This window comes from Bos indicus, chromosome 15 (assembly GCF_029378745.1).
Source record: "Bos indicus isolate NIAB-ARS_2022 breed Sahiwal x Tharparkar chromosome 15, NIAB-ARS_B.indTharparkar_mat_pri_1.0, whole genome shotgun sequence".
NCBI classification, from domain to species: Eukaryota; Metazoa; Chordata; class Mammalia; order Artiodactyla; family Bovidae; genus Bos; species Bos indicus.
The window spans coordinates 51,967,183-51,992,345 of NC_091774.1; the positions used below are offsets into that span (position 1 = coordinate 51,967,183).

Below are 25,163 nucleotides of genomic sequence, written 5' to 3' on the forward strand. Positions count from 1 at the left end.
TACAGGTTTCTCAAGAGGCAGGTCAGGTGGTCTGGCATTAAAAGGGCTGTTAATCTTGCAAAACATCTCTGAGAATGCCCAGCCTGTGGAAGGGATGTGTTAATTTCTTCTTTTTTTGAAGCCATTCACTGGTGGGAGGGTCAGTTTATCTTCCGGGGAGCTGAACAGAGGTACTTTATCAGTCAGACAAAGAGGCAGTGTTCTCTGAGGCAGAACCTTATGTATGATTACAATAACTAAAGCAATGGAAAGCAAGTCAAAGAAACAGTTCCATCGTGGAGTCAGAACTGGCTCTTCCTTCTAACAGGTCATCTCTAGGTGCGTCCTGGACCCCTGACCCCTCCCTACTCCAAATGGAGCCAAATTACCCATCCACTTTATCATTACTGCACAGATGGCTCCAAGCACCCCAGATATCTCCAAGGAATCAAGAGGCGGGGAGCAGAAACTGGGGTTGTGCTGGGGAAGAGGTGGGAGATACTATAATTCAAGCTGCACCCATGCACTTAGCCCCGCCTTTAGCCCTGCCTATGCCCTGTCTGGCCAAATCCTGGACCAAGAAGCCCTCACAACAGAGAAGAAAGGCTCCAAGTCTCTGTTTCCATTTCAGCAAAGCTGAGACACCACCATCACTGGTCCCACCCTCAACTGGATCTCACTCTCCAAGAATCCCCCAAGAACAATGCTGGCAGCTCAGTTGATCACCCTTGGCCGCCTCAGCCTCTACATCCTCACCAGTGTTGGCCTTTACTTCACCAGAGAGGTAACAGGGGAGAAACATCTGTCGCCACAAAGGAAACAGTTGGGGTGGACCCAGGGCCTGACTCCTTCTCAAAGATCCCTCCCAGGGATGCTTCTCTAGGATGCCATCCTCTGAACCCTCTTCCTCTCAGGATCACTGCAGGGAGCCCCAAGTTCTCACTCCATCTCCCAGAACCCCACCTCCACCCACTGGTCCTCCTCTGACCCTCCTGCCTTCATACCCTCCTCCCTCAGGACAGCCTCCAGCTTCCTCCTCTCACTTCCCATCTCCCACCCGGGGCCCAGCCTGCACACTCTCCTTAGGGTTACCTGTGTACGACCCTCCTGCAGCCCCTCCCAGACCAGGGCTTGACCTCCTCCCCACTCCCACCCCAGGTTGGAGGATGCAGGCTTCTAGAGCAGGAGAGGACTGAGTCTCAGAGCTGACAGGGCCCTGGTGTGGAGTCTACACATCTGTGGGAGAGGGAAAGAGTCAGGCTGGGCATGGGGTCAGGTCATTGGAGATTGCATATTTGTATGTCATCTGCACAGTGAGTCTCAGAGCCAGAAAGGTGCTTGGAGGTCATCCAGCCCCACGTCCCACCATGCGCAGGAACCTCTCTAACGATAGATGACTCCTCTTATTTAGTACACAGTGAGGATCTATATGTGGTCCTGACAATAACCCTATGAGATTGGAAGTATCCTCAGTTTACAGGGGAGAACCTGAGCCCAGAAAAGTTAAGAGACTTGCCCAAGATCTCACAGGAAGCAGGTGGTGAGTTCAGGATTCAACCCATATCTGTCTGACTCTAGTACCTGTTACTTAATTTTTTAAGCTCTTGCCAAAGTTCACACTCTAGATATTTGAGCATAGAAATGAGATTCTGTGTTTCTGAACTGATCTGCCCACAGGACCTCTGTCCAGTATCCTGAATTTACATGCTTTCCTCTGTTGGTCCTTTCTTCCTTTCTTCATAGGCCCAGGGTATTACCTCTCAGTACATGGACCTGGCTCCAGACACCTTTGACGATGCCTATGTGGGCTGCTCAGAGAAGATGGAGGAGGTGGCGGTCCGTCTGCTAAAGGAGGAGATGGCCCACCATACCAGGCTGCGGGTTGCCTGGGAGAATGCTGGGAAGTACTGGGAGCAAAAAAGTTCAGAGCTCAGCTTGCCTCCAGGCTTCAAAAGAGAGCACGGAATTGCCGTTGTGCTCTACACAAACTCATCCAACACTTTGTATCAGGAGCTGAACGAGGCTGTGCGAACAGGCGGTCGATCCTGGGAGTCCTACATGAAAAACTTCCCCTTCAAGGCCCTGCATTTCTACCTGACCCGGGCTCTGCAGCTGCTGCGGGGCAGTGAGGGCTGCAGCAGGAAACCAGGGCTGGTGGTGTTCCATGGTGCGCGCGCTCTTCTTGAACCCAGGAGGCTGTGGGACCCTGTCCGCTTAGGCCAGTTTGCCTCCAGTTCCCTGGATTGTGCCATAGCCCATAAGTTTGGTCCTGCCACCTTTTTCATTATGAGGACTTGCTTTGGGGCCCTGATCCAGGACTTTTCTGTCTTTCCTGAGGAGCGTGAGGTGCTGATTCCCCCTCAAGAAATCTTCTTGGCCGTTCAATTTGATCAGAGTAAAGACCAGAACAGGGTGACTCTCTCCAGCAGTGATCACATCTGCAGTCACTTTAACTGCGCCTATCTGGGTGGTGAGTCATGCACGAGGGAAGCAGGACTGCCAGAGGTCCCTGGTTGTTTCAGTCCCCAGGGCCTTCAAGGGACCCATGTGATTAGTGAGGACGTTGAGGGTCAGAGGGTAGCTGGAGTTATTTCTCTCTGTGATTCAGGTTCTGCCATCTCAGAGAAGGCACTATAGGTGTTTTCTGAATGTATGAATATTCTCAGATGATTCTCTAAATATCCATGAAAGTTTCCTTCTGTTATAAGTCTAATAGACCAAAAGAACCTGGTTAAGGAGGGCAATAAGAAGAGGCCTCAACTCTCAGGAGGCTCTGGGCATAGTGGGGCTGACGGGACACACGCGCACTATCCCCTAGTGCTGGGTGGCAGGACAGAGTGACTGGGGCCGGGTTGGGAGCTGGGGTGGATGGCACATGGGGATGATTCCCTGGAAGAAGGAGGAGGAAGGGAAGTCAGAAGTGTATTTGGTAGAAGGAAAAGCTAGATTGAGATGGGGAGGGGTCTGGCCATGGCCTGGAGGGAAGGGAAGTTGGGGTGTGAGGGTCTGTCTAACTGGAGGCCTCACTTTGCTGTCTGTTGCAGAGAAGAAGAGGCAGAGCTGTGTGCGTTTGCTAAGTAAGTCACCCACCTGCCCTTCCCTAAGCTGCTTTGACTCCCCCATGTCCTTGCAGACCATTCACTGCCTTTTCTTCTCTCTCCACTAGGAGGGCATGGAGACTCACTCTCCAAGAGTGCCTTCTCTCTGCTGTCCTGGAAGACCCTGCTCTTGGCCTCTTGGGGGTTCCAGCTCCTAGGAGCTGGGCTCTGAACATTCAGTGCCTGCTACTTAGGAGTCCTGGGAACATGTGACCTCCAGATGAAGAAGGGAGGCTTCAAAGAACCTGGAGAAACAAGAAGGTGGTTTCAGACCCAGAACTAGCAGGCATGTCTCCAACCAGGATATTGGGGGATTTGAGCCCATGGTAGGGTGGAGGGAGCCCTGCTCTGTGGTGGGGACCCCGGGAAGAAGCAAGGGTAGTGCTGTAATGGCCACTGCATTAAACAGTGCTGCAGTGTGATGACATGAAAATTTTGTGACTGCTTTGTTTCATGAGACTAGACCTTCTTCTCTACTCTGTTCTTATGGTACTCAGGGACTGAGGGACTAACATGAATGACTTCTTGATCACTTTTAGACATGGCCCAAGTGCAGACTCCTATCACACACCATAACCTGCAACCCCAGATGTTTTAATAAACAGAGAGTTTCCTCACAAAAGCCTGGAAGGCAGGAAGGGGGACAGATGGCTTCTTTGGCTGTTTGTCAGGTAAGGAATGCAGAGTCAAGGAAGTAGGCATCTTGTGAAGATCAGAGAGGTTGTGTTGAAACCAGGATCCCTGCCCCCCAGTTTCAGTTCCATCAAAAGTCTGAAGGAGCTCAAAGTAGGATCCTAAGCCCAAGATATCAGGTCCCCAGAGCAAGCCGTTTCTCTGTGTCCTGCTCCCACCAGGGTTCCTTTCGGCATTGGCAATCTCAAAACATCATGAGGCAGAGATTCTCACACCCTCTGGAGACATCTGAGCTGCAGAGCAGAGGCTTTATTGAGGCAAGGAAAGCAGCAGGGGCTCAACAAAGTGACCCCCGCCCTCAGCTATCTATGCTGCTCTAGTCAGCAACAGAAGGTCCCCAGCCCCCTCTGATTCTTGCTTCCTGTGCTCTCCCTCCACCAGAACCTGCCGCACCTCACTTTGCAGTCAAGACACCATCTTGTTCAACTCTGTTAGTCTGTTGCCCAGGTCTGGAGGGTGGGAGTAGTGAGGGGGGTTCTCTCTGAAGGTGAGTCTGCTCTGGTCCATTTCCACCCTCAACACAACCCCAGGGGAGGGTATGCCGGGGGACCCTGAGGCAGGAGAACTGGAGGAAGCGAGGGACTGGCACTGGGTTGTGGGCCAGGTGAGCAGGCTGCATCAGGGTGGATGAATCAGCAGGGTGGTGTGGTTCAGAGATACCAAGAAGGAATGTCTTATGAACCAGACAGGGGGTCATGAGTCATAGAGGTGGAAATTTCTAGTGGATCCAGAGGGTCCTCCACTCTCCCTCACGCCTGCTGCCAACTCAAAGTTAAGTCACTCAGTTGTGTCTAACTCTTTTCGACCCCATGGACTGTAGTCTGCCAGGATCCTCCATCCATGGGATTTTCCAGGCAAGAATACTGGAGTGGGTTCCCATTTCCTTCTCCAGGGGATCTTCCCCACCCAGGGATTGAACCCAAGTCTCCCGCATTGCAGGCAGACTCTTTACCATCTGAGCCACCAGGGACCGGGACCCTAAGATGATTTCACTTAGGAACCCTCAGGTTGTGAGGGTAGAGGGGCTGGATAGGGGTGAGTCCAGAGGGTAGTGCTTCCCCATGGAAGCTCCCTACACCCTTGTGATGGGCATGCTGAAGGCCTGAAGTGGCTCCAAGAAGGCGTCTCTGGTTTGGGTCAAGAGTGGAACAGACAGTTTCCACTTTGGTGCTTTCATTTCATTTTATTTCCAAGAAACATGTGCTTATTGTGTATGAATGAATCACAGAGCCCAAGTCCCCCTTTGCTTCCTCTTCTTCCATGTCCCTCTTCTCACTTTTACCCCTGCCTGCTGCTCTTGTCAGAGAAGGCAATGGCATCCCACTCCAGTACTCTTGCCTGGAAAATCCCATGGACAGAGGAGCCTGGTAGGCTGCAGTCCATGGGGTCGTGAAGAGTCAGACACGACTGAGCAACTTCACTTTCACTTTTCACTTTCAAGCATTGGAGAAGGAAATGGCAACCCACTCCGGTGTTCTTGCCTGGAGAATCCCAGAGACGGGGGAGCCTGGTGGCTGCCATCTATGGGGTCGCACAGAGTCGGCCACGACTGAAGCGACTTAGCAGCAGCAGCAGCTGCTCTTGTGCTAATGGTACCATTTAAGACCTTTTTTGATGCACTACCAGTAATATAATATTAAATGCAGATGCACATACAGCCTATTTTTGTTTTCTTTTTATCCTTTTTCTTTGTTAAAACATGTTGTATTAATTAATTCATCCATTCATTTGGCTACACCAGGTCTTAGTTGTGGCAAGCAGGATCTTTCTTTGGGGGTGTTTTTTTTTAAATATTGTAATTTATTTCTTTTTAATTGAAAATAATTTATTTGTAATAATGTAGGTTTGGGTGTTTTACTGTCACTTTTTTCAAAAAGAAAGGAAACATGCTTACTCATGCATGTTCTACAACATTTTCCCAGGAAAAAATGTACCATGGTCCTCCTTCCATGTCGTGCATGCATATCTATTTTGCTTATTATAGTGGCAGCATGGAATTTTGTAGTAGAGTTAATCCATAATTTACTTAACTCTTTCCTTATTGATGGACACAGGTTTTTTATCCTAATTTTTGACATTACACATTTGATCCCATGAACATCCATGTGTATAAATCCTTTTCTACTTGTCTGCATAATTTTATAGGAAAGATATAAAAAGATGATATTTCAAGGAACTGAATACTGTTCATACAAATTTTTTTAGATTTTGTTTATTTATTTTTGACTATACTGGATATTCTTCACCTCTGTGTGGACTTTTCCCTAGTTGCTGAGAGAAGGGGCTACTGTGTTCCAGTGCTCGGGCTTGCCACTGTGGCGGCTCCTCTTGTTGCAGGGCACCAGCTCTAGGGTGTGCAGCTGCAGTGCTTGCGGTTCTTGAGTTCTACAGCACAGGCTCAATAGTTGTGGCACACAGACTTACTGCTCCATGGCATGTGGGAACTAAAGAGCCTCTTGACGAAAGTGAAAGAGGAGAGTGAAAAAGCTGGCTTAAAACTCAACATTCAGAAAACTAAGATCATGGCATCTGGTCCCACCCCTTCATGGCAAATAGATGGGGAAACAACGGAAACAGTGACAGACTTAATTTTCTTGGACTCCAAAATCACTGCAGAGAGTAACTGCAGCCATGAAATTCAAAAACACTTGCTCCTTAGAGGAAAAGCTATGACCAACCTAGACAGCATATTAAAAAGCAGAGACATTACTTTACTGACAAAGGTCCGTGTAGTCAAAGCTATGGTTTTTCCAGTAGACATATATGGATGTGAGAGATGGACCATAAGGAAAGCTGAGTGCCGAAGAATTGATGCTTTTGAACTGTGGTATTGGAGGAGACTCTTGAGAGTCCCTTGAACTGCAAAGAGATCAAACCAGTCAATCCTAAAGGTAATCAATCCTGAATATTCATTGGAAGGACTGATGCTGAAGCTAAAGTTCCAATGCTTTGGCTACCTGATTCAAACAACTAACTCATTGGAGAAGACCCTGATGCTGGGAAAGATTGAAGGTAGGAGAAGGTGACAACAGAGGATGAGATGGTTGGATGGCATCTCCGACTTGATGGACATGAGTTTGAGCAAGTTCTGGGAGTTGGTAATGGACAGAGAGCCAGAGTGCTGCAGTCCATGCGGTCACAAAGAGTTAGACACGACTGAGTGACTTAATTGAACTCCCCATCTACTTCTGGATGTCTCCTCTAGGCTCAGAACACTAACGTCTGCCCAGGGTGCTTGGGCCAGAGCTCGTCTCATGAAAAAGGGAATCCCTGAATCCAGAGAGAAATCAAGGATCCAGGCTGGAACAAGGATCCAGTGGAACAGTGCTTCCCCACTGGGTTTGGTTCTGCATTCAAAATCCCTGGCCTTGGGGAGTATCTCCTTATTGATCCATTCAAGTGAGCATGGAGACTTACCTGAGGAACAAGAAGAGATTCCCAGAGTAGAGAGTCTAGGTCCCAACTCCAGCATTAAATGGCCATGTGCTCTTAGAAGACTGTCTGCTTCACTCCAGAAAGTGAAAGTGAAAGTGAGGTCGCTCAGTCACGTCTGACTCTTTGCAACCCCATGGACTGTGGCCTACCAGGCTCCTCTGTCCATGGGATTTTCCAGGCAATAGTACTGGAGTGGATTGCCATTTCCTTCTCCAGGTCTGCTTCACTCCAGACCACTGCTCAGTTACTAGATTTGACTCCATCTCTTGAAGCCTTTCTTGAAGCCAAGTCTCGCAATGGGAGAAGCAATTCCCAAAGCCAGAGGATAGAGAGAGGACAAAATACTGATACCAGCAGATCTTGTAACAGGGAGTGTCCCTTCATGCCTAGTTGTCCCAGACAGTATAGTATCTTCAGTTCCAGCAACTCAGTTCCAGTGCTCAGGACCCTCTAGGGGGAGAGGCAACAGGATATGTAGGTGAGATGCTGTTTTTCACAATAATGTAAAACAGCAGAGTGACTCCTGATATCTAATCTTGGAGAGCTTATGGGGGCCAGTCTCATTGGAAGGGGATGAAAGAACTTGTCTTGATTTGCTGTGTTTGCTGACAAGCAGTCTGGTTTTTTGGACTGCCTCTCTTTTTTTGTTTATGTTCTGGTTTGTGGGATCTCAGTTCCCTAACCAGGCATTGAACCAGGGCCACCACAGTGAATGCCTAAATCGTAACCCCTAGGCCACCAGGGAACTCCTTGGGATGCCCCTCTTTTCACCTCCCTCCCTCAACCTTGGACACAGCTTGTCTTCCTTTTTGGTCTACAGAAAGGATTTCTGGAGGAAGCAGTACTCTAGGCGAAGGAAATTCTTTATTTGGCTGGCAACCTGAATAGATGAGGGAACAAAGATTGGACTGAATTAATGAGCCAGACCAGGTCTAGGCCCTGGGATAAATCTAACCTTTTACGCTTATCAGACACAGCAGGTAGCAGGCACATCTCTTTAATCCTGGTTTCTGGACCCCTAGGTCCTCTGGGCACTCTGGGGGAGGAACCCTGCCACCCGCAGAGGTTCATGCTGCCAGAAAGCTCTTCCCAGAGCTGCTGATTCCTCACTGGTCCCTTCTCCCATTACCTCCCAGGGGACATCGAAAACACAGAGTTGGTTATTTATAGGCAAGCCCAGGAAAGTGAGGGGAAAGGTTAGTGTTTATAAACATGGGGTCACCTGAGTCTGAGAGGTCAGGGGACAGAGGATCTGTGGAGGGGCGGGACTGGCCCCTGAGAATGTCAGGGAGAGAGCCCTGCATATGGGCAAGGCTTACCGAAGGGAAGGGGTGTAAAAAGAAAGGAGAGGGGTGGAGACCGCTCAGATGCTGGAGTACACATCACCAACAGTTGGCCATATGCAAATTATATGCAAATCAACGAGTGCACAAGTGGGGACCTCTCTGCGGGCGGAACCCTTTTGGTCCCCTCCACCTACTGATCTGGAGGCCGGCCATAGCGGTGAGGGCCCTCCCGAGGGAGAGACCACGTCTCAAAATTCCCTTTCTCTAGCTCTGGTCTTGCTAGAAGACAAAGAAGTTCCTCGAGAAAGACCGCGCAGTCACTGGGAAGGGGAGTTACAGCCCTCAGTCCCGCTTCCCCTACTCCGGTGTCTGTTGTTGTGGAAGAGAGGTGTCGGGTTACCGCCACCGGTGCTATACTTAGCCGCCGACTTTGTTGATCTGCGGGACTCTGGGGACAGGGGACATCGTAGCGCCCGCATAGACTTCAGCCCCCGCTGCCCGGAAACTTAAGTGCTTTTTCCCGCTCTGGGTCTTCGCCACCTCCAGGTGGGTCCTTGACTCCCATCTTCTCTTTCCAAGTAGAACCAAATTACCCATCCGCCTATATCACCCCCGGGGCAAAAGGTGCTGAGCACTCCGGCAGCCGGGAGGAGGGGAGCAAAGACTGACGTTGTGCTGGGGTGAAGGCGGTGGATGCTAAAACCCAAGCCCCGCCCACTCACTTAGACCCGCCCTTGGCTCCGCCCAGGCCCTGCCGGGCCAAATTTCTGTCCCCCAGCCCATCGAAGCCAAGCCTGGACCATCGCTGGTCCCACCCTCAGCTGGATCTCATTCTCCAAGTGTCTCTGAGGAATAATGTTGGCAGCTCTGCTGATCGCCCTCAGCTGCCTTAGCCTCCACACCCTCGGCAGCAGTGTCCGCCCGTCTGTCCCCTGGCAGGTAACGGGGGCAGGGGAGGGGGGAACTATATGCTGCCACGTAAGGAACACTTGAGGGGAACCCATTGCCTGACTCCTCAAAGATCCCTCCCAGGGATGCTTCTCTAGGATGTCATCCTCTGAACCCTCTTCCTCTCAGGATCACTGCAGGGAGCCCCAAGTTCCCATTCCATCTCCCAGAACCCCACCTCCACCCACTGGTCCTCCTGTGACCCTCCTGCCTTCATACCCTCCTCGCTCGGGACAGCCTCCAGCTTCCTCCTCTCACTTCCCATCTCCCACCCGGGGCCCAGCCTGCACACTCTCCTTAGGGTTACCTGTGTACGACCCTCCTGCAGCCCCTCCCAGACCAGGGCTTGACCTCCTCCCCACTCCCACCCCAGGTTGGAGGATGCAGGCTTCTAGAGCAGGAGAGGACTGAGTCTCAAAGCTGACAGGGATCTGGTGTGGTATCTACACACCTGTGTGGGAGAGGGAAAGAGTCAGAGGCTGGGCATGGGGTCAGGTCATTGGAGATTGTATATTTGTATGTTATCTGCACAGTGAGTCTCAGAGCCAGAAAGGTGCTTGGAGGTCATCCAGCCCCACGTCCCACCACGCGCAGGACCCTCTCTAACGATAGATGACTCCTCTTAGTTAGTACACAGTGAGGATCTATACGCAGTCCTGACAATAACCCTGAGGTTGGAAGTATCCTCAGTGTATAGGGGGAGAACCTGAGCCCAGAAAAGTTGAGATTTGCCCAAGATCTCACAAGCAGTAAGTGGTGAATTCAGGAATTAACCCATATTTGACTGACTCCAGTGCCTGTTATTTAAATTTTGGAGCTCTTGCCAAATTTCACACTCTATTTTGGGCATAGAAGTGAGATTTGGGGGCATGTGGGGGGGGTGGGAGTTTTTTTTGGTCCCACGGTGCAGCCAATCTTAGTTCCCTCACCAGGGATTGAACCTTTGCCTCCTGCATAGAGAGCTCAGAGTTTTAAGCACTAGACTGCCAGGGAAGTCCCAGACTGAGATTCTGTGCTTCTAAACTGATCTTCCACCAGGACCTCTGTCCAGTACCCTGAACTTATGTGTTTTCCTGTGTGGCTCCTCTCTTCCTTTTCTCCATTACCGCAGAATATTTCCATCCAAAACCTGAGCCTGGCTCCAGACACATTTGATGATGCCTATGTGGGCTGCTCGGAGGAGATGGAGGAGAAAGCAGTGCTTCTGTTAGAGAAGGAGATGGCTGACCATGCCCTGCTGCGAGAGTCCTGGGAGACAGCCCAGAAGGCCTGGGAACAAAAACGTCCAGGGCTCACTCTGCCTCCTGGCTTCAGAAGCCAGCACGGAATTGCCATCATGGTCTACACCAACTCATCCAACACTTTGTACCGGGAGCTGAACCAGGCTGTGCGGACTGGCGGTGGCTCCTGGGAGTCCTACATGAATCACTTCCCTTTCAAGGCTCTGCATTTCTACCTGACCCGGGCCCTGCAGCTGCTGCGGGGTGGTGGGGGCTGCAGCAGGGAACCTGGGCAGGTGGTGTTCCGTGGTGTGGGCACCATTCGCTTTGAACCTAAGAGTGTGGGGGACTCTATCCGCTTGGGCCAGTTTACCTCCAGTTCCCTGGATGAGACAGTGGCCCGCGGATTTGGTAATGCCACCTTCTTCTCTCTAAGGACTTGCTTTGGGGCCCCCATCCAGGCCCTGTCTGTCTTTCCTAAAGAGCGTGAGGTGCTGATCCCCCCGCATGAAGTCTTCGTGGTGACGAGTTTCTTTAAGGATGGAAACAACAGCCTGGTGACTCTCTCGAGCAGTGATCAGATGTGCAGCCACTTTAACTGCGCCTATCTGGGTGGTGAGCCATGCATGAGGGAAACAGGACTGCCAGGAGGTCCCCAGTTGATTTCAGTCCCCAGGGCCTTCAAGAGACCCACGTGATTAATGAGGACGCTGAAGGCCAGAAGCTAGTTGGAGATATTTTTCTCTGTGACTCAGGTTCTGCCAGCTCAGAGGTAGTCAGATATCAGATAAGTGTTTTCTGCACATGTGATATTCTCAGATGATTCTCTAAACGTTCTCAAAATTTTCCTTCTACTGCTGCTGCTGCTGCTAAGTCGCTTCAGTCGTGTCCGACTCTGTGCGACCCCATAGACGGCAGCCCACCAGGCTCCCCCGTCCCTGGGATTTTCCAGGCAAGAGTACAGGTGTGGGTTGCCATTGCCTTCTCCGTTCCTTCTGCTACACAGTCTAATAGACCAAAAGAACCTGGTTAAGGAGGGCAATAAGCAGAGGAAAGTGGCAGGAGGGCTGCTTCAGATCCCAGGAGGCCGTGGCCGTAGTGGGTTGATGGGACGCACATGTGCTATTCCCCAGTGCTGAGGCAGGACAGAGTGACTGGGCCAGGGTGGGGCAGGGATGGAAAGGCAAACGGGGAAGATTTCTTGCAGAAGGAGGAGGAAGGGAAGTCAGAGTGTGTTTGGGAGAAGGGAAAGGTGGACTGTGATGAGGAGTGGCCTTGCCAGGGCCTGATGGGAAGGGAAGTTTGCGGTGTGAGGGTCTGTCTACCTGGAGGCCTCACTGTGGTGTCTTTTGCAGAGAAGAAGAGGCTGAGCTGTGAGTCTGTGCCAAGTGAGTTACCCTCGGGTCCCTCCCTCGGCTGTTTGACTCCCCACTGGCCCTGCTGACCATTCACTGCCTTTTCTTTTCTCTCTAGCAGGCGCACAGGCAGACTCACTCTCCAAGGGGCCTTTTCTCTGCTCTCCTGGAAGACCCTGCTCTTGGCCTCTTGGGGGTTCCAGCTCTTAGGAGCTGGGCTCTGAACGTTCAATGCCTGCCACTTAGGAGTCCTGGGAACATGTGACCTCCAGATGAAGAAGGGAGGCTTCGACGAGCCTGGAGAAGCAACAAGATGGTTTCAGACCCAGACCTAGCAGGCATGTCTTCAACCAGGATGTCGGGGGATCTGAGGCCATGGTAGGGTGGAGGGAGCCCGGCTCTGTGGTGGGGACTCCTGGGAACAAGCAAGGATAGTGCTTTGATGGCTACTCCATTAAACAGTGCTGCAGTATGATGACATCAAATTTCATGACTGGTTTGTTTCATGAGACTGGACTCTCTGCCCTGCTTTGGTTTTATGGGACTCAGGGACTCAAATGAATGACTTCTTGATCACTTTTAGACATGGTCCAGGTGCAGACCCTTGTCACACACCATAGCCTGCAACCCCAGATACTTTAATAGACCTAGAGATTCCTCACAACAGCCCGGAAGGCAGGAAGGGGGACAGATGGCTTCCTCGGCTGTTTGTCTGACAAGGAATGCAGATCCAAGGAAGGAAGCAACTTGCTGAAGGTCCGAGAGGTTGTTTTCAAACCAGGACCCCTGCCACCCAGCCTCAGTTCCATCAAAAGTCTGAAGGAGCTCAAAGTAGGATCCTAAGCCCAAGATATCAGTTCCCCAGAGCAAGCCATTTCTCTGTGTTCTGGCTCCCATCAGGGTTCATTTCGGCGTTGGTGATTTAAAAACATCAGAGATTCTCACATCCTCTGGAGACATCTGAGCTCCAGAGCAGAGGCTTTATTGAGGCAAGGAAAGCAGCGGGGGCTCCCACGATGTGACCCTGCCCTCAGCTATCTAGGCTGCTCTAGTCAGCAACAGAAGGGAAATGACCCCCTCCCCCAGCATCAGGTCCCCTCCTTGGCTCCCAGGTCTGCCTCCTGGGGCAGGTCCCCAGCCCCCTCTGATTCTTGCTCCCTGTGCACTAACACGTGAGCTGGGGAGGAGGGGCCAGATTCCCCAGAGGCTGGAGCCTGAGCCCCTCCAGCATCCGGAAGCCCTATTTCTGATGACTCCTGGGTCCCCACTGTCGCTGGCACTGTCAGCTCCGGGGTCTCAGGGATCGGGGGCCCCAGGTTCTGGAAGCTGTTGCGCACTCGGGTGATGTAGCGACTGAGGACGCTGGCTCCTCCGGGCGGCCGGCGTGGCCCTGCCTCCACCACAGCCCGCTGCACACCTGCTACCTCACTCTGCAGTCGAGACACCGTCTTGGTGAGCTCTGTCAGTCTGTTGCCCAGGTCTGGGGGTGGGAGTAGAGATGGGGGCGTCTCTCAGAAGGTGAGTCTGCCCCGCTCCATTTCTACCCTCAACAGGGGAGGGCATGCTGGAGCATCCTGCAGCAGGAGAACTGGAGGAAGTGAGGGACTGGCACTGGGTTGTGGGCCAGGTGAGCAGGCTGCGTCAGGGGTGGATAAATCAGCAGAGCTGGGGTGGTGATGGGATTAGAAGATAGCAAAATGAAGGTCTTATGGACCAGAGAGGGGTCAGGAGTCATAGGGATGAGAATTGTCTATGGGTAGATATATGTATATCTGCCCAGTTCTCCTCGTCCCCATTTACATCTGTCCTGCTCACACCCACCCTCAGGGCCAAGTGCAGACCCAACCCTCTCTCTCTCTCCAGCTTCTGGTACTCTAGCCTTCTGCCTTCCCATGAGCCTCTCAAAATGATAGGCTCTTCCTCTCCTTTGAGCTCCCACTGCAATTTGTTTCTCTTTTTTAAAGCACTTCCTGACTAGGGAGATGGTTTCTCTTCCTCACCAAACTGAAAGCTTCCCATGTGTCCCTGCTAGGAATAAGGGGGCATAGCAATGAACTCTGATTGAATGAATGAATGAATGATGAATAAAGTGAAAGAGTGAATGCATAAGGGAACGGTTGAGAGAATAAATGAACACATAAATGTAGGTAGGAATGAAGGGATAAATGAAGGGAGTGGGATAAATGTCTGAATGGGGGGTGGGGCCGGGGGATATTGAGTGCAAGGGCACATACTCTCTCTGTAAGTTGTGGCTTCTGAGGGTGGGTCAGAGGGGGCCACAGAGAGAACTGCAGGCTGGACAAGGGGTGTGAGGCTGGGTGTTCCAGATGAGCAAGGGACAGGAATGGGAAAGGCTGGGAAGTGAGCAACTAACCTTTCCGACGAGTCTCCTCAAACTCCCGCTGGGCAGTCTCTATGTAGCGTTGCACCAGGGCCTTGATGACCCGAAGCCGGTAGGATCCACGCTCTCCCTCCCCTGGCCCTGCCCCTGCCCCAGGATTGGCCTGGGATGGGAAGACAGGAGGGTAAGAGGGATTCCTCACTGCAACCTGCCCCAGGCAATGAAGGATGGAGGCACAGTCTGTGCAGAGTTGTCTGTCCCTGAAGGCCGCACATCCAGACCTTCGTGCAGGTCTGGCAGGTAGTCTGGATGGAGGCCACACATTGTGGGATGGCTGAGTGCAGGGAACCAGGGACGGAGGTGGGTGATGGTTAGGAGAGGAAGAGGAGGAAGAGGGGAGTGGGCAAGGAGAAATGCTGAGCAGGACAGAGTGGAGCTCTCTTGTGCCACCAACCCATCCTTGGTTTTCTTGAGCTGAGTCAGGGCAGGTTAACCTTGTCCTTCCGATTCCTCAGAGGGGAGACTAGAGGATATGGGGATGCATGTGCACAGACTAGCTCATGCAAAGAAAATGGAAACCATCGTGTAAGTTAGAGTGATTGGTTCTGGGTCCAGTTTCAGACCTCAGGACAGAACCAGGAAGGCAAGTCAGGCCTTTGGGGCAGATAATAGAGAGAGGGAGCAGAGGTGAAGATGGCAAAGTGCTGGGCTTGGAAAACAGGCTGAAATCTCAGCTTGGTCACTTTGCCTCTGTGAGCCTTGAGCCAAGCTGCTCAGCTTCTTCAGGCTGAATGTCTCCAGACTGAATATGGAGATGGTGGGTTTCCCTGATGGTCCAGTGGTTAAGAACTTGCCTTGCAATGCAGGGGATGCTAGTACGATCCCTGGCCAGGAAAGATCATACATGCCATTTCTTTCTGCTGCTCTAGACTATCGGCACTTCAAGGGTCCACCATTCTGCATATCTTTGTTTCCAGCATAGGTGTGCTTAGGTAAGTATTTATTAAACAAAGTATTGACCAATCAGATAAAGGGAAGGCCTACCTCATCAGGGGATCCAGGAGCCTCTGAGCCTCAGCGCTGGCCTATGGCTTCACAGAGCTGACCTTAGAGAGACCCTGCCTTAGAGAGACCCTCAGGTAACATGTTTTAAGGGGAAAAGATGGGACCCCCTACAATAATGCTATCTGAATTAGGTGGGGTCCCATGCCAAGCCAGACTGAGTTAGGGAGCAGAGAAGCAGAGGTAAGTTAATCCCCTGGAGGCCTGCCCTCCTCTCTCAGGCCTCAGTCACCTTCGAATTTCCCAGTGTGTGGGGCACTCTTCCCTTAGCTTCTGAATGTTTTATTGTGGAAAACATTCAACAGGTTCTTGGCTCGGTTTAGGGCAAAAAGTTTTGCCTGGAGCTTACGAGGTATTGGTGGCTTGAGAGGAGGGTAGCATGGACTTCATTTTAAACTGGATGATATAGGATTGGAGATTTAGGGCATGGCCAGAGCCAGGCAGAGGGAAAGGCCACAGGAGAGAGTAGGAACTGGGAGCAGACTTTCTGCAAACAGACCTGGGAAGTCAGATGAGCCAGGGGTGTTCAGACAAATGGATGGTACAGAGAGTGCAGCTAAAAGCCTGATGTGAGGAAGACTCACAACAAGCACATGAGATACTCACAAAGGTGGGGATTGGGGGATAGTCTGGCTTCTTGGTTTTGCAGCAGAAGTGGCAACAGCAAATGAAGCGGAAAACTCTCCTGAGACATTGAGATGGTGGGAAGGGGTTAGTCAGGGGAAAGGGTCCAGGGAGATGGGGCAGGAGCGGGGTGGGAGTGCTGAGTGCTGGGGGCTTGGGAATGAGGGCTCTGAGGTCCTCACCTGAGCAGGTAGAAGATGGCCTTGGGGGAGGGCAGGATATTGAAGGGCACGGGCAATGTCAGGCCCTCTCGGAAGTAGGACAGGTAGAGTTTTGAGCGAGCAAACTTCCACTCCACGTCAGCAGCGTCCTGAGGGCCAGGAAGCGGGGGCTCAGCAAGGACCACTTTGGTGCCTAGCCCTCCTGCCCACTCAGTCTGCCCCATTTCCCCCGATCCTCTGGTCTCTTATCTCCTGTGTGCCCATCACTTTCTTCTCCCCATTCTTGTCTCCATCCTCACCTATCATCCACATCTCCCCTGTTGGTAGCCCCTTCCCACTTCCTCCCCATCATCTTGCCTCCTTCTGACATTCCATTCCTGCCAGCCTGTTCTCCAGCCCACAAACCCTAACTCAGCCATCTCCTTCCCTCTCACTTCTCATGTTTACACCTACTTTTCCACAACACACACTTTCTCCCAGCCCTAATGTGGAATGAGCACTAGACTTGTGTCTGATAAAAACAATAACATCAAGACCCTCAATCTACAGACGAGGAAATTGAGGGCTTGAGAGGAAAACTTGTGCCCAGTCTCAAAACAAGGCAGCAGTGGCGACAGAGCAGGAACCCAAATCTCCTGACTCCTTGCATCCTATTCCTTTCCTTCCCTTTCCCTCTTCTTCCCTCTGCCCGAGCTGCCCTCAGTTCACATACCTCAATCTTCTGGAATGAGTTGGTGATCATGGCAATGAGCATGTTGAGCAGCACAATCACCATGACGATGGTAAAGATGCCATAGAGGGCCCGGCCCACGAATTCCGGCACCAGAAACTGAGGCATGTCCACCACACTGTGCTCCTCCATGCCAAACATCGTCCAGAACAGAAACTGGAAGGTCTCATTGAAACTGGCACAGTGGGCCGAAGAGTAGGATGTAAGGGGTGGGAGATGAGCCTGGGGGCCACCCAGACTCACTCCTCCTCACCCTAGGGACCCAGCCAAAGGCGCTCTGCTTCCACGAAGCCCTTTGGACTGCTTGCTGTTTCTGAGCCAGAATTTAGTGAGCACACAGCAGTACCAGGAACAGGCACTAAGGATGCAGCCATGAACAAGACAAGCAGAGTCCCTGTCTTCAGGGACTTTATGTTCTGGGTGGAGATGGGGGTGAGATGGACACTTAACTCTACCTCTTCCATCCTCCACACTGCCATTCACTGTGTTCTTTCTCAATGCTGAGCTGATGAGCTGGACTTCTGTTTGTCAAACTTTAAATGCTCCTAACTACTCTCGGTCCAGATGCCTATCTGAGGTTTTTAGCAAAAATACTTTTACTTAGCTGTCACCCATCAAAGAGCAGGAGGGCTCAGCCTATTCATGCCAGTGTGGAGTGACTGATCCCACCAGGGTCCTTGAAGGAGGCTGGAAGGAGTAGTTCCTGTCCCTAGCACTAAGATTCATGCTTTAAACCGTGTCAGCAGAGTTTTTCAACATCCAGAAGGCAGAACACGAACAAGGATTCTTGGGGAAAAGGGTTGGTCTAAATAAAGCCTCCATTTACTTTGAGAAAGCTTTGACAAACATCCACAGATTCAACCACAAGTCCTTCAGCATCATTAATAAAACCATCATGTAGTTGCACTCATGAATTCATGATTGAATGATTGCTTGGGAGGCCACTTGGAGCTCTCTGGCCTGGGAAAGGCAGGGTAAGACAGGTTGGGTAAGTTTGGTTAAGGCAGGTTTCTTGGCAGGCCCTTCAAGAGTTCCATGACCTGGCCCCTCTACCCTCTCCTGCCTCCTCTCTCAAAATCCCCTCCATGTGCCAGCCATGGAGGAAGTCTTGCTAGTCTCCAAGCATACCCCCTTGCTTTGGTACATGTGCCCCTTTTGCCCAGAATGCCCAGACTCCCACCTGCCTGGCCCGCCTCCACCCCAGCGTACTTGCCCAGCCGCTCGGTCTCCTGGTAAGGCACGTAGATGTTGTTGAGGCCGCAGAGGAAGGCAGTCAGGATGATCATGAGGATGAACATGAACCTGGCAGGAGGTGGGATGGGGAAGGGTCAGAGCAGGGCTGTACCCTGGGAGAAGGCAGGCTCTAGGAAGAGGGATGGGGGTGATGGCTCCTAGGCTCAGCCTCTACTTGACAAGCATTCAGTCTGGTTATTATTAAGAAGAGAGAAATTAGTTAGGGGGTGGGAAATGAGAAGGGATTGAAAGGGTGTTGAAGCAGAAACTCTCCATCCAGAATAAAGGGTTCTGGGTTGAAACAGTCAAAGTTGAGGATGGTCCAGGCTCCCAGGGAGGGACTGAGATGCTGAGATGTGGTACAGGGGTAGGGGAGAGTCACAGAGTCCTACTGGACAGGATTTCTCACCAGCAGAGTTAAAGCCGTGTGTGAGTTGAGTTGCCTTGTTGCAGGGAGGGATGGAAGCTGAGCTGAGCTGAAGACGTTCACAGATGTAACCAAGGTTTTTTCCCACCAAGGGCACCCACTCCCATCCTACCTCAGGCAGAGCATTTCCAAGGAAGCAGGCATTAACTATGGGCTCTGACTAGGGCAAAAGGCCAGGTAGGCTGTAAATGATTAGATGATAATTATCAAGAAGACCAGATAATTCCATGAGTTCCAAGAGCAGTCGTACAGGGGAACCATCCAAAGGGACCTCTGAGTCCATTGTCTCACCTCAAAAATGGGAAAATGGAGCCCCAGGTTGGCCATGGAGACAGCAACAGAACTGGCATGCCAACCAAGGGCTTTTTCTGCATTCGGTGGTTCTTGATCTTTGGAGTTATAGGTCTCTTTGAGAATTAGATGAAAGTTATAGATCCTCTCTGGCTTCCCACTTGGCTCTTGTGGTAAAGAGCCTGCTTGCCAATGCAGACTTAAGAGACACAGGTTCAATCCCTGGGTTGGGAAGATCTCTTGGAGAAGGACATGGCAACCCACTCCAGTATTCTTGCCTGGAGAACCCCATGGACAGAGGAGCCTGGTGGGCTACGGTCCATAGAGCGGCAAAGAGTTGGACAGCTGAAGCAACTTAGCATGCATGCAGCACGTATAGACCCTCTCTGCAGAGAAATGTATCTTGACATTTACATTCCCCAATTTTCCTATAGTTCCAGGGTTTCCAAGGTCTTTGGAGCCTGTACAAGGAACCCAGGTTAAGAACCCCTGTGCTAACCAGAGCTGGGGAACTTCAGAAGGAGGTCAGATGGGGTCCATCGGAGGGGAGGATGCTCGGAGCAGAGGTGGTACGCACCGGATCATGTCGTCAATCATCCTGCCCATGGAAATCTGCAGGGTGCCCAGCGACTCGTGGGCCGGCAGGATGGAGGCCAGGCGGGTGAAGCTGAGCATGCTGGTGACAGCGAAGAGCACCTCAGCCAGGAACTGGGGGTCTTCCGTGCGCCACTCACTCCGCTCTGTGCCAGGGGGGATGGGGGGCTGAGGTTGAGAGCCAAGGAAGAGAGGGGGCGGGGGAATTCAGGGCTGCGCTGAGGGGCACTTACCAGCCGAGGTGAAGTAGTGGCAGGCAGCCCCATCAGGGGCATCCCGGCAGTGCTTGTGTGCAAGCCCGGCCAGGAGGAGGCGCAGCGTGAAGGCCGCCAGGTACAGGGAGAGGATGACCATATCCAGGAAGTTCCACCAGTCCAGGAGGTAACTGCGCAGGCCCTCGATCCACACTTCCTTACACTCAAACCACAGGAAGCCTGAAGGAGGAGGCAGGGCGCCAGCACTGGGTGAGGCACCCCCTGCATCCAGGTCAGAGCTGGGTGTGTGGGTGTGGGTGGGCGGGGGAACCTCTCCACCGGGTGAGGGGAACTAAAATATCTCAGGCTTGAAGGTGATAAAATGTAGGCATTTAGTTGGCTTCAATGTCACAAAGATCTTACATGGAAATAAAAAGGACTCCTGGCTGATGCAGCCGTGGGGCCAGTTTCAGTGATCCGATCAGCTGATAAACTCAGAAAGTAACACCTGGAGAGGCTGGTTATTGGGAGGGGATGATCTAAATCTGGGTCTCCCTGCCCTCCACCAAATACACACTGGACAAATATTTAGAGAATATTGATTTGAAGGGGCTCCAAATTATCAACCTGCTCATGATCAGCCCAGGGCCCAAGGCCAGGCCTGGGGAGGGAGGGTCTTGGGAGCTGGACCCCATTAGCCAGGTGACCCTGCCATGTCGTGCCCTTCTCTGCTCCCTGGATACAAGCACATGCTTTTTCACTCATGGTTCTATCCACACCTAGAAAGCCCTTCCACACCCTTTAGAAGGTGGGCTCACCTTTGCGACCCAGGACAAATCTCACCTCCTCTCCGAAGCCTTCTCTAACAGGGACAGTGAGTTTCACAGCTCTCTTAAGACCTCTGTGATGCGGTCACCATGGAGCACTGCAAGGTATCTCTTCCTGGGTCTGTCCCCCTCCCCTCCCTGAACTTGGAACCCCTCAAGGGCACGGACTGTGGTCGATTCACCTCCTTGTCCACAGTGCCCAGAACAAGGCCCAGCAATCACTACTGAATAAACACTGATTAAGCTCCTATCATGTGCCAGTGGGATCCTATGGTGAAGAAGACTCAGGCCTCCCCGGGCTCATAATCTAGTGAGGGAGGTGGGCAAGTAGCCAAGTTGTTACAGCCCAGAGTGGTCAGTGCTGTAGGAGGTGAAGGAGAGCAGGGGAACAGAGGCTGTCTTTGGAGTGTTCAGGAACTGATCCTCACCCTGATTTGGGAACCAGGGAAAGCTTCACTTCTCACAGAGAGGGATGTTTGAGCTGAGACCGGATGGAGGAGTGGAAGCTGGGGCAGCATGGAAGGGGAGGGGGTTGTGGGGAAAGAGAACTCGCATGGGCCTGGAGACAAGCAGGGCATGGTGGGAACTGAGTCCGTTTCCATGGCAGCAGAGCGCCAAGAAGGTGGGATGGATGCTCAGTGATGTATGTTGAATGGGTGGATGGAATCCTATTTATTTAAAATATCTTTATTTGGCTGCGCAGGGTCGTACTTGCAGCATGCCAGATCTTCAGTCTTTGTTGAGCATGTGGGATCTGTAACTGTGGCATGCAGAATCTTTTTTACATGTGGTGTGTGGGATCTAGTTCCCTAACCAGGGATTGAACCCGGGCCCCCTGCATTGAGAATGTGGATTCTTAACCACCGGATCACAAGAGAAATTCCTGGATAGAATCCTAATTAATTTATCCATGTGTTCTCAGGGCTTTGCTCACAATAGACCAGCAGCAGGTGTTCACTACATGAAGAAATGAGGAATGTTGTTTCTTAAGACTTCTTCCCCTGCAGGCAGGAACTATACTGGTTTCACCTCCACCCAATACAGGTCAATAATGATTGGTAAACAGTTGGATGGGACACTTTTCATCTTGGATCACTCTTATTTTCTTCTCCAGAGTTTCTTGGCCAAATTTCCTTTCGTGCCTCACTGACTGACTTGTTACTGGGTAGAGGAGCAGACAGTCTACTGGTGGTTTGGGAGTTGCCAACTAAGCTAGAGGTAAGTCAAGAGAAGATAGATGAGGAAGGTGCCCAACCTAGCTGCTGAGCTGACCAACCAAATGCTCGGCAGAGCTCTGCGGATTCTTGTCAACTGCATTTGCTGAACTGTTTGAGAAAATGCAATTTTGCTATAGAAGGAAAGCACACCAATAGAATGGATGAAACTTATGCCTTAAGCATATGTAAGTTAGTTATCCAGGTGACACGTTGGACAAATAAAGCAAGTAGAACACATGTTGGGCTTCCCAAGTGGTGCAGTGGCCAAGAAACTGCCGGCCAATGTAGGAGACGCAAGAGATGCAGGTTCAATCCCTGGGCCAGGAATATCCCTTGGGGTAGGAAATGGCAACTCCCTTCAGTATTCTTGCCTGGAAAATTCCATGGACAGAGGAGCCTGGTGGGCTATAGTCCATGGGGTCACAATGAGTGAGACATGACTGAGTGACTGAGTGCATACACGTACACACACACACAGAGCACACGTGTGTGAACACATGTAGAATATTCAGGGTTGACACTCAATATTAGTGACACACTAAATATGCACAAGACAAATGAGGCCCTTAGGATTCATCTGACTTAAATTAGCTCCCCACTGGTAATATCTAGTGGCCTCACAAGTCCTCTCCAACAAAATTGCAAAGAAAAGTCATAGCTGCTCACCAGGATGATTAGTAAGCTACAGCTGTACATACATGCCCCTGTGTTTCTCCTACAGATCAACTGCTGGGCCCAGGCAGCTTCTGGCTACTGTATCCTCTGCTCAAACCTCACCTCTGTTCCTTAAAACAGCACCATCGTAAGTACACCATTTGTATGTACTTATGTAATAAACTGTACGATTCAAGCATCTTAATTTGGTCTATGAGTCTTTCTGCTCCATGACCTTTGGGATAGATTGCCTGGTGGTGTACTTGCTGGCTACCTTTAGGCCAAGGTGATCTGCCACCTGACACCATGGACCAGTGTCTTATTTGTGAGAGGATATGAATATCCAGAGTGGGTAGCGACTAATGCCAGGGTAGGGGAAGAATGGGGTCCATACTCAGGGATCTATCACAGGGTGAGATCCCCTGATTAGAGGTGAAGGGGAAACCCATGGTGAACTAGAGCCCTGAGAGGTCTGGTTGCATATTCAGGGAGCATCTATAGGGGCCACCCCATATAGGGGTGCTCACTGTGAAGAAAAGTTAGGGGGTCCCCAGGAGGGAGTCTACCACAAATAAAAGGCCCCACCTATGTACCTGCAACCCAAACCATGTGTAGTGAAGTCTCCCAGACACTCTGGCTGCGGCCTCGGAAGGTACTCAGCTGTGTCTCCATGACCAGGGACTCTCCCAGCAGGAAGATGAGGAACCACAGATAGGAGGCCGAGTGCAGCAGGAACTTCAGCACCGGGATCTTCAGCAGGTGGCCAAGCTGCGGGGGAAGGAAGGAGAGCAGGCTTCTCAGAGTCCTGCTCACACCTCTCCCCTCCCAGGAGAACTTCGGGGATGCTCAGCCCCCATGTGTCTCCTCCTTTCACTCACTCACTTATTCAGACGTTTATCAAGAATGTACTGTATATTAGGCTTTCCCCTTTCATATTGATGTTTTCCTTCACAACTGTAGGAGGTGGGTATCATTATTTCCGTTTTTAAGCTAGGAACTGAGGATCACAGAAGTAAAACTTTCCCTAGGGGGGTCCCCCAGACTCTTCGATCACAACCATGTTAAAAAGTAAGTTTATCATCTTTGGATCTCAAACGTCTTCCTCTTCTTTCTGTGTCCCCATCTTAGAAAACATCCCGAACACCCAGACCAGGAAGCTTGAAGGCATCCCTGAATCCTTTTCCTTTCTCTCGCACACTCTGACAGTCTCTCGGACTCCCACCCCTCCCCCAATTCATCCTTCACACCCCTGGGAGAGAGAGCTCTCTAAAGCACAAAACTAATAGAATCTCTCACCTCATTACAATCCTCCAGTGGCTCCCAACATTGCATAAGGTTCTGTGGAACCCGGGCCCCTGCTTGCTTCCCACCATTCGCTAATTGCTATCTGCACTTAGGCTTTAGCTGCACAGAATTCCTTTCAGTCTCTCTAATGCTTTGCATTCTCCCTCCCTGGGATGTTGGATGGATGCCCTTTTCCTGCCTCCTGGAGCACTGCTTACCCTATTCCTCACCTGGTTTACAGGGTCTTGATCTTTTTTATGTCCGCAGTGCCAGGCATGATGTCTGGCTCATAGTAGGGAATAGAAATATCTGAGTCCTAAAGAGCTCCCAAAGAATTTGAGGTTGGGGTAGGGGTCTCATTAGGAGAGACTGCATATAAGACTCAGGCTTTGGAGGCAGAGAGACCTCAGTTTCAATCCCAACTCTGCTATTTCCTGCGGACAAAAGAGAATTTCTGTTCCCTATGTCTTCACTGTAAAATCCAGGTGCAATGCCTACCTTCCAGAACCACCTCAAACTACCTAAAAGGAACATTAAGGGCCCAGCTCAGGGCTTGGCATAAAACAAGTGCTCAATAAATGACAATTATCATTATTTCTATTCTTAGTACCCGGGACTTGGGCGCCAGCCAGTACCCAAGGCAGAGGAAGGGCATGGTGAGGAAGATGAGGAAGGCGATGAAGAGCTTCCAGATGGTGGTGCTCCCACGCCAGCCAGCCAGGTTCCCACACCAGATGGAGGACAGGACTTGCTGGCAGATGGGATGTGCTACAAACTAAACAGATAAGGGTGTGAGCAGAGGGAGTGACCACTGGCCAGGGAGGAAGAAGAGGAGTCAGTCAGGTATAGAAAGTGAACCACGTTTCTTTTCTCCCCAGGCCAGCCAGCTAAGAAGAGAGGCAACCCACTTACCAAGTGATCTTGGGCAGACCCCACCCCTCTTTGGGACTTAGTTTCCTAGTCTATGAAGGAGAAACTGAGCTCAAAGAATTTTCTGGACTCTCCAGATCCCACATTGTTGAATCTAAGCCAGGCAGTGGTGGGTGCAACTGGATACGGGTCCCAGAACCCTGAGGGTTCTTTGTCTTCTTAGCGATGTGGGGCACCAGGCAGCATGGTCTTGAGGTAGGGAGGAGCAGGGAAGGTGGAATTTGCTGACTTGGGCAGTCATTGGAAAGGAAGGTTTCTAATTAAGCTCCTGGTGGGCTAGGATATCTGAGGGTGGGTGAGAGGGAGGAGTAAGAGGCAGGGGGAGGCTAGAAAGGGAACATGTCTTTGGCTTAGGGGTAGGCATCTAATGAGATGGGGAATAATGGAATCACTTGATATTTCATCCCTGAGAGATCTAGTCTAATCTTGCTGGATAGAGGGAGATATTGAAGTATAACCACAGAAAAAGACCAGACCAAACCTACTCAGCAGGCCAACAGGTAAAGCTCAGAAGTCTGGTCTGGTTGGGTCATGAGACTTCCAAGGCTGGGCAGAGGTTAGGGACTTAGACTGACGATAA

General features: G+C 51.3%; 2 protein-coding genes and 1 pseudogene across 2 annotated transcripts in view; 2 read left to right on the top strand and 1 right to left on the bottom strand.

The window, feature by feature from the left end:
- Positions 1-594: 594 nt before the first annotated feature.
- LOC109569019 (ecto-ADP-ribosyltransferase 5-like) lies at positions 595-3,483 on the top strand. Its single transcript, XM_070803186.1, has 4 exons — positions 595-763; positions 1,723-2,449; positions 3,024-3,056; positions 3,146-3,483. Exons 1-4 carry the CDS (start codon positions 683-685, stop codon positions 3,247-3,249), a joined length of 945 nt encoding a protein of 314 aa, XP_070659287.1. The 5' UTR covers positions 595-682; the 3' UTR covers positions 3,250-3,483.
- A 5,175-nt stretch (positions 3,484-8,658) lies between these two features.
- On the top strand, positions 8,659-12,499 carry LOC109569946 (ecto-ADP-ribosyltransferase 5-like; annotated as a pseudogene).
- Positions 12,500-12,951: 452 nt separating this feature from the next.
- XNDC1N (XRCC1 N-terminal domain containing 1, N-terminal like) overlaps positions 12,952-25,163 on the bottom strand; it is a 38,385-nt gene continuing 26,173 nt past the window's right edge. The window contains exons 14-23 of the mRNA XM_019975768.2: positions 24,264-24,428; positions 22,963-23,137; positions 19,711-19,911; positions 19,461-19,623; positions 18,142-18,234; positions 16,915-17,107; positions 16,224-16,351; positions 16,024-16,102; positions 14,389-14,518; positions 12,952-13,494 (exon numbers count right to left, since the gene is read on the bottom strand). Of these exons, the coding sequence (XP_019831327.2) occupies positions 13,103-13,494; positions 14,389-14,518; positions 16,024-16,102; positions 16,224-16,351; positions 16,915-17,107; positions 18,142-18,234; positions 19,461-19,623; positions 19,711-19,911; positions 22,963-23,137; positions 24,264-24,428 (1,719 nt within the window). The 3' untranslated portion in view covers positions 12,952-13,102. The remainder of the gene's footprint in view (positions 13,495-14,388; positions 14,519-16,023; positions 16,103-16,223; positions 16,352-16,914; positions 17,108-18,141; positions 18,235-19,460; positions 19,624-19,710; positions 19,912-22,962; positions 23,138-24,263; positions 24,429-25,163) is intronic.

Excerpts from the sequence above, each read along its gene's own strand:
- LOC109569019 (XM_070803186.1), top strand. The coding sequence starts at position 683 with ATGCTGGCAGCTCAGTTGATCACCCTTGGCCGCCTCAGCCTCTACATC. Across the intron at positions 2,450-3,023 it reads TAACTGCGCCTATCTGGGTG|AGAAGAAGAGGCAGAGCTGT; the intron begins GTGAGTCATGCA and ends TGTCTGTTGCAG. Across the intron at positions 3,057-3,145 it reads GAGCTGTGTGCGTTTGCTAA|GAGGGCATGGAGACTCACTC; the intron begins GTAAGTCACCCA and ends TCTCTCCACTAG.